The 13,014-nt window shown below is 42.8% G+C and overlaps 1 protein-coding gene across 1 annotated transcript in view; it reads left to right on the forward strand.

Annotated features, from left to right (window-relative positions):
- The window catches only part of LOC113489609 (methyl-CpG-binding domain protein 2), a 41,378-nt gene extending 29,565 nt beyond the window's left edge, over positions 1-11,813 (forward strand). Inside the window, exons 5-7 of the mRNA XM_026865496.1 lie at positions 5,026-5,116; positions 5,965-6,142; positions 11,679-11,813. Of these exons, the coding sequence (XP_026721297.1) occupies positions 5,026-5,116; positions 5,965-6,142; positions 11,679-11,808 (399 nt within the window). The 3' untranslated portion in view covers positions 11,809-11,813. The remainder of the gene's footprint in view (positions 1-5,025; positions 5,117-5,964; positions 6,143-11,678) is intronic.
- The last annotated feature ends 1,201 nt before the right edge of the window (positions 11,814-13,014 follow it).

Raw genomic sequence — 13,014 nt, forward strand, 5'->3', positions numbered from 1 at the left:
GTAAAATTAGATAGAGTTGGAAAACTTAAGCTTCTTGGTTAATATCTATTGGAATTATCCAAAAAAAAAAAAAAAAGGGGGTGGAAGGAACCCAATGAGATTGTTAAGTTTCATCTCCCTCTCCCGGGCAACTAAAGGAACACTGAAATGTTGATTGGCGATTACGGATGCAGCAGAGCTGAGCAACTTAGCAACTGGATATAAAAAGAGGAAAGAAGTTTTCTGGAGAAACGCTCATTCCTTTTAAATTCTTCCGTGGAGACTTTGAAAAGACCTCTAATTATATTTCCTCATTAAACTGCCTGCCATGTCAGTCACTTTGAGCAGTTTCCCAAATGGTAACTGGCATTTTGGGTCTCACTTAGCCTTTAAAACGTCTTTTAAAACCTAACGAACTGCTAGGCTGGCTGTGTCTGCACTACAGCACGGGTATGTCACCTGTGTTTGGTGTGGACACGAGGAACTTTTAATCAGCTCACCTACCAGGTTAGGAGGGGTCTGCAGGCAGCGCAGAAATAAACGTGGCTCCAGCTACCTGGAGTTGTGATGGTCTCTTAAACTTGCCGTGTCCGTTGTCCTTCTGAACGAGATGGTGCCTTTTTCCAACTACTTCTGCAAGTTAAAGACCAAATATCTGGAGCTGTCTAAGGAGAAGAAACCACCTCAGCAAAGAAATCTCTGAACTCACCAACAGCGGAATCACTGGTCGGTCTTCTGCGTGTCAAATACATCATTCTGTTGACATCCAGAGTATTGAAAATACTCTGGAAAGAGTAAATGCCAGATGAAATTGGAGGTTCTTGATGGATTGATCTATCTGTAAATCACTCACCTGCCAAGAGTGTTTGAATGTTGAGGACATAAGTGCTTTGTTTTTTTTAAAAAAAAAAAAAGAATTGGAATGGATTCCTTTCCAGCCACATTTTTTTGTAGGCTTCCATTGCTTGAGCAACTGCAAATAGACTTTTATTTATGTAAGGAAAAGGAGCAGCTCAGATGATGTTTGTATTTGGTGGCTCTTGTAGTAGAGAGGCTAATCTGTCGTTTATTGTCTGAAAGAAAAATAATAGTTGTTTAGGAGATTGTGTTTTTACAGAGATTACGGGTTAGATTAGAGTTCACCGTTAGTCGCAAATAGCTTTTCTTGGAAAAGAAACAATTCTGGAGGAAGCAATATTTTATAATTCTCCAAACAAAGAACTTCAGAGGCACAGCTGTAGTTCAGCTCTGCCATTACGGACTTGCAGAACAAGAAGGAAGCGAAAATTCTGCTCCGCCCTGGGGACCTTGGCATTGCATTCCTACGCTGCCTCCACTGTCACAGGAGAAAGAAGAAAGAAAAAAAAAAAAAAAAAAAAAAAAAAAAAGAGGAATGCCCTTAGGCTAGTAAGTGTGAGTGATAAGGGATACATTTCTTGCTCAGCAGGAGATTATTGTGCAAGAGGTGACTTTTGGCGTAATGCATTTTGATTAATTTCCTAAGAAGTGAAGCACTTGGCTGCTGGGTCCTTCGGAATCTAGAACGCTCAAACGTGACTAAATGAAGGACCTGGGGTTTAGGCTCTTTTCGGTGTGTGTTTCCTAAACCACTACTTCAAGCAAAACTGAACTGGAGCCAGTTTTCATCCTCCAGCAGGATGAATAACCGACTGATGAATCCTCAAGAGTGGTTATTCATTTTGCGTTAGTGATGAAACATCACTGCGTCACCGTGATGAATCTTGAAATCCGGTTCTTCCCTCCTTCCTTCCTACCCTGGGCCCATCAGGCTTCTCATTACTGAATAACAGGGTCTCGTGTTTGCTAACGCTTCTTTCCTGGAGGCCTTGAATCTTGCTTTTCTGGCTGCACTGGTGCCTTCTCACAGGAGGGAGGAAGGTTGGATCCTCTGAGCCTGCTCCCTGGGGGTGAGAAAAGCCCGGAGCGTGGATAACTCGCTCCGTTTGACAAGGGAACCCCTAGTTGTGAGGTGGTGTAAGGTGCCCTCCGTTCCTGGCAGTCACTCGTTGGATTTAAGGGGCTGTATCTGCAGATGCTTGTGCTGGTGGAGGGGCTGTTGCTTGTTTTATGAAATCCAGATGACTTTGGGTGGGAGACAAATGCCACGGGGCAGTCTGCCTAGGCTGTGGTGATGCCTGACGGTTAACCCCCTCGGGATATTTATGAATTGCTCCTAATTTAGGTGCCCGTTTCTCTCCTTAGCTCAGCACAAAGCCCGTGAACCTGAGCTTTTATTTTCTCTTTTTCCCTGTTTCGCTAACGAGGAGAGAGTTGCAAGTTAAATAATACAAGCTATTTTTCGGGCTGTAACCTCAGATATTCTGCGCATCGAGACTGGCATGATCTTTTTCAGTGGCTTGAGTGTGTACTTTGTTGCTGTGGAATGGTTGCATCCTCATCTTGGAAGTGGAGGAATAGAAAAGGTTTTTTTCTGAGTTTTTATTAGCAGCTTCCTCCCCTCTCCCTCTCTGTCCCTTGATAGCTACTCCTGGTGCAGCCGATGGGGAAATACTTGTCCAAATCCAGTCCAGCTCAGAATCCTCAGTAAACTACAAGAAAAGATAAAGGAGAGGAATCCTAAGAACCCATAAAGGATTGTGGAACGAACGACGTAATAAAACTCTAGCAATGTGATTAATTTCTGAGCAAAAATTTAGTAAGAACGACTTGTGCGGTCTCAGTGGAGATCGGGGAGACAAAAACTCGGAGCACAGTCGTGGTCGTTTACAAATAATTATATGTCGCGGTGCTGGAAGCTTTGTGCTGGGAATATGCTTCGCTTCAGTCTTGTTTTTAATTGGTGTATCTACAAGCCAAGCGTTTTTTTTTTCTACCCGACTTTGACCTCACGGTCATCCGAGGTGTTGATACTTGTGTAGACTTTTCCCTGCGTTTGCAGTCGGGACTTAAATTGCCGAGCGAGTGCTGGTGATGGAAGCTCTGCCCCGTCGACGTTGCGTTATATTTTCCAAATTTTCTAAGCTTTCACGTGGGAGTTGTCCTTCTTCAAGCACCTCTCCCACAGAGGCATTTGCATTCCTGTATTTCTACATTTCTATAACCGAACCGCTCTCCTGATGCCTCGTTCCCTCTGGGATGCGTAGGGCGTTGACACGAGTAGGGAACCGAAGAGGCAAAACCCAATAATATTTAAGTATATTTGGTGATGTATTTGCTGCTGTAGACCAATATAATTTTATCCTGAATAAACAGGGGCTGCTCTTACGTTTACCTGTAGCATATAAAAGCATAGCTTGGGTTTGGCGTTGGTGTTCCTTTCATTTATCTCTAAAAGTTAATGAAATGGAGAGGGAAAGGGAAACGAAGGGTGAATTCTTCTAACAGTGGAAAACAGGGATAAGCTTTGTAGAGGCTTTATCAAGATGGGAAGCTAACTCAGTGATGAAATACTGAATTGATAGGATTTTACTTCGAGTTCATTTCCTGAATCCTGATACTCTTTTTAGAGTTTGGCTAACGAGCTGCTGCTTTTGCCTTTGTAACGAAGGATTTCTTTAACGTTCTGGACAGATTTAAGGCACTTTCACCTCATCCACGGTGCTGTAAGGACTGCTACAAGAAATCTAGAGGGAATTTTTTGGGGGTAGGGGCTTAGCAGTAGTGGTAAACAGCAGGAGTGAATGACTGGCAGTACTAAATATTTAATATTTCACAAGATAAAAGATGTGCCTTGATATTCAACTAACAACGTAGCTCAAACCTACGTTAAAACGTTGAAAATTAATACTAGTTAAGAGCAGGGTATCGGTTGTCAGGAAGCATTTGAAGTTTAAGTGGCTCTGGTAAAACGAGACACAAGTAGCAACGGGTATTTTTAAAAAGCTGTCCAGTCATGGAGATGTCAAGATCGTGTGAAATATAGTCAGAATTTGGGGGGGAAAAAAAAAAAAAAAAAGTGTGGAAGAGCTTACTTAGGTGATCCTGTGTGGGTTTTCTAAAGCCACTTAGACCTCAACTTGGTTACAAATGTGTCCTATTGTCCAGAAAATAAATAGATCTCTCTAAAATGGACATAGTAATTTCTCAGGCAGAACAAGTATTGTGCAAGCTACTGATTTACAAAGCTGTGCAGGCACGTTGTGGAGAGTATCGTGGGTTTTGTAGCATAACTGTTTTATTTTCCGTTGGGAGTATACTCGGTGCTAAGGTTGATGTTCTTTGTTGCTCTTTACTACCTCTGTAACGGAAAAAATGGCTTTTTTTTCTGAAAAAGGATCAGGTGTGATGTCATGTGACTATCAGCATAGGTTCCACAGAAGTTGAAAGAGGATGCTCTAGTTGTTTCACTTCCAGTTTTAGAGCAGAACATGACAGTCGAACGCCCCATCTTAAACTGAGGCTTTTGGGTACCCAGCTGCCACAAAGAATGTCTTGGGAATAACTGTTTGTCTTTTTGTCTTAAATTTTGCAGGTTTGAAAAGAAATAGATTTTTTTTTTTTTTCCCCCCCTCCTCCATATCCTGCAGAAAGCCCCCAAACTATTTCTGAATGCCCTTTCCACGGGAAATGACATAGCTACATCCTTGCTTACCTCCTTATTAAGATTAGTTGTTAAATGTAAGTTCCTGTGGAATGTAAATCAACTTTTTAACGACCTTTCACCACTATCTTGCTCGATAGAAAAGAATGGGTGTTGCTAATCTCCAGCCCAGAACTTCAGGATCAATCTTCGGACCAATAAGACAGGAGTGAGTGGGGAAATTGGTATCATTAAACAAAGATCATCTAGGTCCAGAAATTGGTTTCTGTGAGAAATGGAAACATGTTCCCAGCTAATAGACGAAGCAATAGAAAGTAAAATGAATGTGAATTTAGTTCATGTATCTTTCTAAAAACAGAAAGATTTGATTCTGTTTCCCGATAAGCCAAGAGATCTACAGAGCGTCGGAAAGGGCTGGGCCGCCGAGCCAGCGTAGATCCGAAGTGGCATAGCTACTTTATTTCTTTATTTTTAAATTATTTCTAAACGAGCGATCTTGTTTTTTTGTTTTTTTTTTTTTTCAGCTTTTCTGGGAGAAGAGGCTACAAGGCCTCAGCGCATCGGATGTCAGCGAACAAATCATAAAATCCATGGAGCTCCCTAAAGGTCTTCAAGGTATCGTGTTCACTTACTGCAGTTGCTTCAGATCCACAAAGTCGTTTGTGCTTAAAAAGGACAGAGGTTTTGATACTCTTAACGAGTTTACAGTCAGATTGGGGATTGGAATTAGATGATCTTTTAAGGTCCTTTCCAACCCAAACCAGTCTGTGCTTAAGTAAACTTGAAATTGTAAATGTTCTTGCTGAGGAAACACCCCAGTCTCTAAAACAATGTTGATTTTTAGTTTATTTATATAGTTAATATAAACCACACTTCAGAACTGCACTCTTATTGGTGAGAGTTGATCTAAAATATGTTGGGGTCGTAATTTGAAATTAATAACTTGGTTCCACCGCTTGGGAGGTTTTCTTAGGAGTTGGAGCGTTGTAAAACTCTCCAGGATTAATTTAATACTTTGTAGTTTTAAAGTTAAGACTCTGCCAGTGTGGATTAATACCAGGAAGCTGCAAAGAAATTATTTCAATATGTGGCTGATAAATTTATGGATGGGATTATCGTGATTAAAAAAATTGCTGCAATTCACAGAATCATCTAGGTTGGAAAAGACCTTGAAGATCATCTAGTCCAACCGTAAACCTAAGACTAAGTGTTAGCGTAAGCGTAAAACCTCACCGGTTTTAGAAATGGGATGCCTTTTGGCATGCTGATTTCAAGTGAGGGCTGTGCTATTACAAAGCCGTTTTTAATAACTTGGATGTAACTGTTTAGATTAGATTTCACGTGTACGTATCCAGTGGCACGAGTCTAGCTAACTTTACAAACTGAAGAAGAGCTCTGCCACTGGAAGAGGCAACCAACCCATGAAATGTGGTTGGTAAACTCTTCAATTCTCTTTCTTGTAGGAGTCGGCCCCGGTAACAACGACGATACCCTGTTATCAGCTGTTGCTAGTGCTTTGCACACCAGTTCTGCTCCCATCACGGGGCAGCTCTCTGCAGCCGTTGAGAAGAACCCAGCCGTCTGGCTGAACACATCTCAGCCCCTCTGCAAAGCTTTCATAGTCACAGATGATGACATTCGGTAAGAATTGGGGTTTTTTTTAGTAAAACAAAAAGGAAATTCCATTAAAAATAGATTCCTTCCTGGCTCGCTGCAGTCCTGGAGATAAGAGAAGTGCGAACGTTTTTCTTGTACCTGTTGATTAGTTCAGTAACTTGGAAAAAAAACACCCAACCTGTGTTTTTTGGTTTTTTTTTTTAAATTTTGTGGTCAAAATACTACTATAATTTATTTACTAAGGGATGAGTCATAACCCACATTTTCTTTCCCAAGAGAGTGCCCTAAACATTAAACTATAATCATGATCAATATTGCCTGCCTTCCTCCCTTCCTTCCCATTTTTGGTTTGGTTAAGTTACTTTTGAACTGAGATCAACAAATTAAGCAATTTCAACAAAGAAAAATAAGAATATTCTCCCATAGCTTATAGCTTTGTGGCTAATACACTCAAAGTGGGAGATTGGGCTACAACATGAAGAGCAGGACGAGATCGATCTATTCGCCTATGGGCGAAGATTTTGCTTTTTAATAGTTGCGCTGTTAATTTTCTTTTCAAAGAAAAACTCACCCTTTTTTTTTTGGGGGGGGTACTAAAAACCAGGGGCTTCAGCACTGAATTTCAAGGTTAGAACTGAGTAAGGAGGGAGATTTCTTGTCGCGGTGCTTAATTGCCGGAGCGTGGCAAGAGGCAGGATGCAATCCTGTCATCCAGTTTTATAAAATTCCTTAGTGTGAATCAACACGTGGGGCGATCACTGCCTTTAGTATCACATTTTTTTTTAGTTAAATTCGAGGTTACGACAGGGAATCTGAAGACCAAACTTGGTTCTTGCCGCTTGGTGGAACTCACTCAGCACCGAAGTTTCCTACTGTCACATTTTTTTCTAAACCCTAGATGGCTACCTGAAGCTTCTGCAGGGCTAATGTTAAGGTATAATTATTATATAATAATAATAATGATGATTATGGTGATTCCCAGTCCTTTGCTTAGGGATTTACTTTATTTTCTTAACCGTCAACTCGAAATGCTTTCAGAAGGTAAACTCCTCTTGCCTTCCTACAAAAAGGATTTTCTTAGCGCATTTGACAAGGTTTGTTATTTCTTGGAAACAAAATTCCTTTTTTGTCTTAATCAGTCCTGCAGTTTTTTGTTGTTGTTTTTTTTTTACAAAGGAGCTGCTGAATTTGATGTCAATACTGACAACTCAGGAAAGGACACTGGTTCTGACCTGGAGCAGCTCTATCCTTATGAATATACTGCTGGGTTCGGTGTCTCTTCTGCCTCGTGATTTTGTAAGCAGCTCACTCCAAAAGGATTCAATATTTTTAGATGTGAACCTTTTAGTACTGTTGGTGTGAAGCTGGCTTTTGGTTTAAAACCATCCAGAAAGCACGTTGCGTGAAGAAGTAATATCTGAGTACAGCGCCTGGTGTCGCTGAGGAAAGCAGAATTGCTTTCTGAATTTACGCGATGGTAAGGGAAAGTTTGCCACTGGGGATAGCTGGTGAGGTGCCAGCATCTACTCTTTTTGCACTGTAAATTCTTCAGGGAGATCACAGCAGGTGTTTACATCGAATAAAATGGACTCGTGCTTAGCTTGAAGGATTCCTGGTCGTGTAATAACGGTAAATCTTTTTGTAATCAGAGTAAAATGCAAAAATTTCCTCTTTTGGTTCAGCACGTTCACGGGGAAAACGTTAAATAACCTCCTGTAAATGCTTGGTTAAGAATCAACCGTGCTTCCTTGTCGCTAGGGACACGCACCTATTTTATTTTCAGCTGTGGGATCCACCTTCTGAATAATTCTGGGCTTCTTAAGGCTCGTCCTGTGACAGGTAAGTGTGTAAAATGAGCATCGTGTGGTTCCTGGTGGTCTTCAGATCCAAATCTCAGGCTCCTGAGGCGGGCTTTTAGAATTCCCTGGGAACTGTCTCCTCCCGTGCCGAGTCTGGGAGATCATTTATCTTGAGATTGCTGCTTTGCAGCTTCTCTTCGTAGCTTCTTTCCTGACCAGCATCTAGTTATTTTCTTTGCAGCTGGACTGTTGAGGTGCCTCCGTTTCCTCTAAGGCTGGCAACCTTTGTGTCTCTGCCAGATAAATGCTTTAATCAGTTTCTCTCTTTGGGGATGAACTGGGGAATTGCATCTTCTGAAAATAACGAGTAAGGGGATTGTTTTTTTGTTTTGCGGGTTTATTTTTTTTTTTTCCTAGTTGTGCTTAGGTGGATGAAGTTCTGCAATATATTACAAAATTCATTTTTGACTCGCAGCTCTGTTCTGCTTCATAGTCCAGTCTGTCATTTTTCTCAAATCTCTCTCTCTCTCTCTCTCTCTCTCTTTAGTGTGATTTTCTAAAGCTTATAGTTTTGAGGGGATTTCTTTTCCTAAAGCATCCAAGTCGTTTCTGAAAATCCCACCTTTCAGTTTTCAACAGCTCTTTCTCTTGCTCGGTCTAGGTTCTGTGCTGAGCAATGACTATCACCCAGCAGGTTTTGTTCTTGAGCTTTCTCAGCTCTCTTGACAGTCGCCCTTTTCCAGTAAGCGTGGCAGTGAGACCTCTGCTTTTTCATAGGGGTAGCCACAACCTGTTAAATTTACCAAATCTAAACAATTAATGTAGTATGCCTGGCTGTGTCATGCTCTGCACAGTAGTGGCTAAGAAAACTACTTGTTAATCTGTCCAAAAACTAAGCTTTATTTACCTTAAGATGGGAATGGGGAGTAATTCAAGTTTAATGCTCTCTAAGTTTGTTTGATATGGGTTTAAGGATGTCTGAATCTTAATACGAACCTTGATCCAAGCTAGTCAGCTGGAGCTTAGTCCCTCACAATATTCCTCTGTACCCTATCAAACCTCACTTTCAGGCCAAAGCCACAAGAACTCGTAATGTGCCAAAGGAAGAAAATAAGGGATTGAGAATGTTTCCACAGTCTGAGCTCTCCTCAGGAATAAGAATATTGTGAGGTTGGCTCTGTGGATTTTTCCTGCCTAATCTGCCACCCATCCTATGTGTAAAGGTACCTCTGCGTTTCTGCAGCAGCTAAATGCTGTTAGTAGAGCTCCGTGCAATTTTTTATTTTGATGACAGAGTAGATATTGCAGCACCAGCGCGTAAGGAACCAAATAAATGGAACTTTATATAAACTTCCTCTTCTTAATGGGACATAGCAAATTGGGTTTAATTTATGATTGATGTAGTTGAAGGGAGATGGGCAGTTTATACCATAACAGCTTCAGCTAGATCTGAGCATTTAAATGAGCTAAATGCTGAGATATAAAGGAGCGTTTATGTGGTGCAGCATTTCTTCAATCAGAATACAGCCCTGCCAGGTTTCAAACGGGAACGTGTTTTGATGGAATAGGTTTGTCTCGATATTTGACGAGAAAATAAAAGTTACAAATTTTCATCGCTTGTTTAGGAACTAAACGTAAGGAACTAAATCAAATCAATAGGTCTGGAAATACAGAAAAATGGAGGAATCAGAGCGGAGTATCACGGCTTGATTGCGTACAGTAGCGTGGGATCACACGTCTTTTGGGGGACACGTCGCTTAGTTGTGTGGCCTGAGAAAAAGGGCAAGTAGTGAGGACAAAGAAAATCATCCTAAGCGCTAAGGAAATCACCCGAGCGCAGACTGTACACAATCCTGTTGTACAAAACAGTTCTGTGCTGAGAACAAGCTCAGAACGGGAGTTGGGGGCCTGTGGATTTCTGTGGTAGGAGTAACGTGGCTTTCATTTTAGCTTCCTTTCGACGGCAAGAGCACTTAAACTAAAGGAGGAGGGTTGTGTCTTGCTGGAAGGCTACGAAGAGCCCGTGGGCTGCTGTCACCTGGGAGCTCCATGGCCGGGACAGTGCCACGGAGCTGAAGGGCTGAGGGCTGGTAGCAAGGAGTGCTGCTAACCCTCTCGACTTACTGGGCTAAAGCAGTTTTACTTGACACCACTGTGATAAACTGTGCAAGAAGTCAAATTGATCAAATTGAACAGAGATGCTCCAAGTCCTAGAGTTTTACTCGGTGTTAAGGATGAGCACTTTTTATTAGTAGTGTTTTCTTGCTGTCGGCTCTTAAACATTCACCCTTGGGTAGTTCCTGTGCTTTAGAAGTCATGCTACTTGTATAAAAAGAGCTATTTAAAAAAAAAAATAATTTAAAAACTCTCCTAGAAGACCAGGCTCTTCAGGACTGGGAGTGCTGTTGAATGACTTTGTGGTTGATGCTCCTCAACGAGCTGGCTGAAAATTTGGCAGCGAGATAACTGAGGAAAGCTGCATCTTCGTGGCACACCTGGGAGTAACGTCTGGAGAAGGCCACGTGCACTGTAAATAGGGAACCCGGGCCCTTCTAACAGGAGTCAGTCGGAGATACAGAAAACCTGGTTCTGTAATCTGGGCCAGGCTGAGCTTATGTTTTGGTGTATGTTTTTTCCAAAACTTCCTTGACATAGTTCAAAAGATCTCAAATAAATAAGCCTGATGAGGTGGTAAAACTTAGGCTTGTTTGATGCCCGACTCCTCAAAGTTGATATATCAAGATACTTGCCGGCTTTTAGGTTAGATTCTATGTCTGGACAACAAACCCACTGAAGAGCAGAGCGGGAAAGGACCTTGTAGCACCAAGAAAGAAAGCTTGTTCCAGACTAACTTCTCGTGGGCGTTCTGGCAAGTGCATCTTCTGATCCACGTGAGCCAGCAGTGTGCCCGGGTGGGCAAGAAAGCCAACGGCATCCTGGCTTGTGTCAGCACTGGTGTGACCAGCAGGAGCAGGGAGGTGACAGTCCCCTGTGCTCTGCACTGGTGAGGCCACACCTGGAGCGTTGTGTCCAGGTCTGGGCACCTCAATCCCAGAGAGATCTGGAGGGGCTGGAGCGAGGGCAGAGGAGGGCAACGAGGCTGGGGAAGGGCTGGAGAATAAATCCTGTGAGGAGGCAGGGAAGGAGCTGGGAGTGTTGAGTGTGAGGAGGAGGAGGCTGAGGGGAGCCCTCATCCCTCTCTGCAGCTCCTGACAGGACATTGCAGAGAGGCTGGGGCTGGGCTCTGCTCCCAGGGGATCAGGGACAGGACAAGAGGGAACGGCTGGAAACTGCCCCAGGGGAGGGTCAGGCTGGGCAGGAGGAGAAAATGTTTCCCAGCCAGAGTGGTCTGAGAGTGGAAGAGGCTGCCCAGGGAGGGGGGAGTCCCCATCCCTGGGGGGGTTTCAGGGCCGTTGGGATGAGCTGTGGGGGATGTGGGGTAGGGGAGAACTTTGTTGAGTCGGGCTGAGGGTTGGACTCGCTGATCCCGAGGGGCTTTTCCAACCTGAAGGGTTTGGGGATTCTGTGTTTAAGGTGTGTTTGGACAACACCTCTAACAAGAGTTAAACTTTTGGGCAGCCCTGGAAGGGTCAGGAGTTGGACCAGGTGATCTCTGTAGGTCCCTTCCAACAGGAACTATTCTATTCTGTTCTCCGTTAAACCAGTCCTGTGTCATTTTTTATGCAAGTATTACCCCCCCAGCCTAGTAGCATACTTGAAGGATTGACATTTCTGCCCCTTGTTCCCTTCTCTCCCCGCAGAAAACAAGAAGAGCGGGTGCAACAAGTGCGTAAAAAACTGGAGGAAGCACTAATGGCAGACATTTTGTCCCGGGCGGCTGATACAACAAAAGATATAGATGTAGAAATGGATAACGGAGATGAAGCATAAAAAAAGAAATCAGGTGAGTCCGAGCTCCTGGGTGAGATTTTTGTTTTGCCCCGTCCCCGTCGCTGGCAGCACCCAGCAGCCACTCGGGGGGCTGTAGCGCATCACACACAACCTGTCCCGCTTTTCCCCTGCACGTGTGTTTAGCTGACGTGCCCTAAAGCGGCAGAAAATTAGCATGAATTTGCATATATCGACAGGAAAATCCTCGCAGTGCTACGCAGGTCAGCAGCGAGGGAAGTACAGTGGTTTCCATCCTTTACAGCAAAGACTTTCCGGAAACTGTTGCAGGGCCACTTGGTGTGAAACTGGGGTAAAGCGATTGAAATATTAGCTGCCTTTTTCTGGTCTTCAAATTTTGAATTTAGTAAAACGACATCACAAATCCCTGAAATTTTTCTATTTAAGTAGATACCACCTCTACAAATTAATTTTCCAAAGCATCGTCTTGTATCTTTATACCAGTATCGCTCTGTGGATTTGCCAAAGACTTCCTTGAAAATATCTTTTTTTTTTTTTTTAACCATCTGCAGAAGAAAGGTAATTCCTTCTCTTGTTCCCACTGAGCACGTCGCGCTCATTTCTGAAAGCGCAGAGCTTTGAGATCTGACCTTTTCATACGGAGTTAGCTCAAGTTTTAACAACTAAGAATTCTGTCTGGAGGTGGTTGTGTAATTTTAAAGGACTTAATTTCATTTTTCTTGTTCTGGAGTTAATACCCACAAGGGGGAAAAAAAAAAATATATATGTTCTCTATCTGACAGGTACAAAGGAGTTAAATTTTAGAAATCCGTGAATACTACGTTCAGGTAACTTGCAGATATAGGGTGGAATTTTCCAGGCTGTGACCTGATTTATCAAGGCTGCTGAGTGTTCGTTCAACCCGCAGCTCAGCGTGGTAATTCCACGGTGTTTTAGCTCCCTGCTAGATGAAGAATATATATATTATTGAATATACCTGTATTCAAAATAATTATTTTGTCACTCAGCAGCCGGACTGGGCACTAGGTTAAACTGCTTCAGGTACAAGGGTGTGTTACTTGCTTCTAATTCTAAGAATTTACTCAAAATGTATTTATAACGTACCCGCCCACCCCTGTACACTCAGGTTTCTTATTACTGAGTGTCAGGGCAACAGAAAAGGTAATTTGATTATTAAGTTGCGGACAAGAGCTATTTGCCAGGGTTGGTTAGTGCCAGCTTAACAGA

Source organism: Athene cunicularia (assembly GCF_003259725.1).
Source record: "Athene cunicularia isolate RWA chromosome Z unlocalized genomic scaffold, athCun1 chrZ_part1, whole genome shotgun sequence".
Lineage (NCBI taxonomy): Eukaryota > Metazoa > Chordata > Aves > Strigiformes > Strigidae > Athene > Athene cunicularia.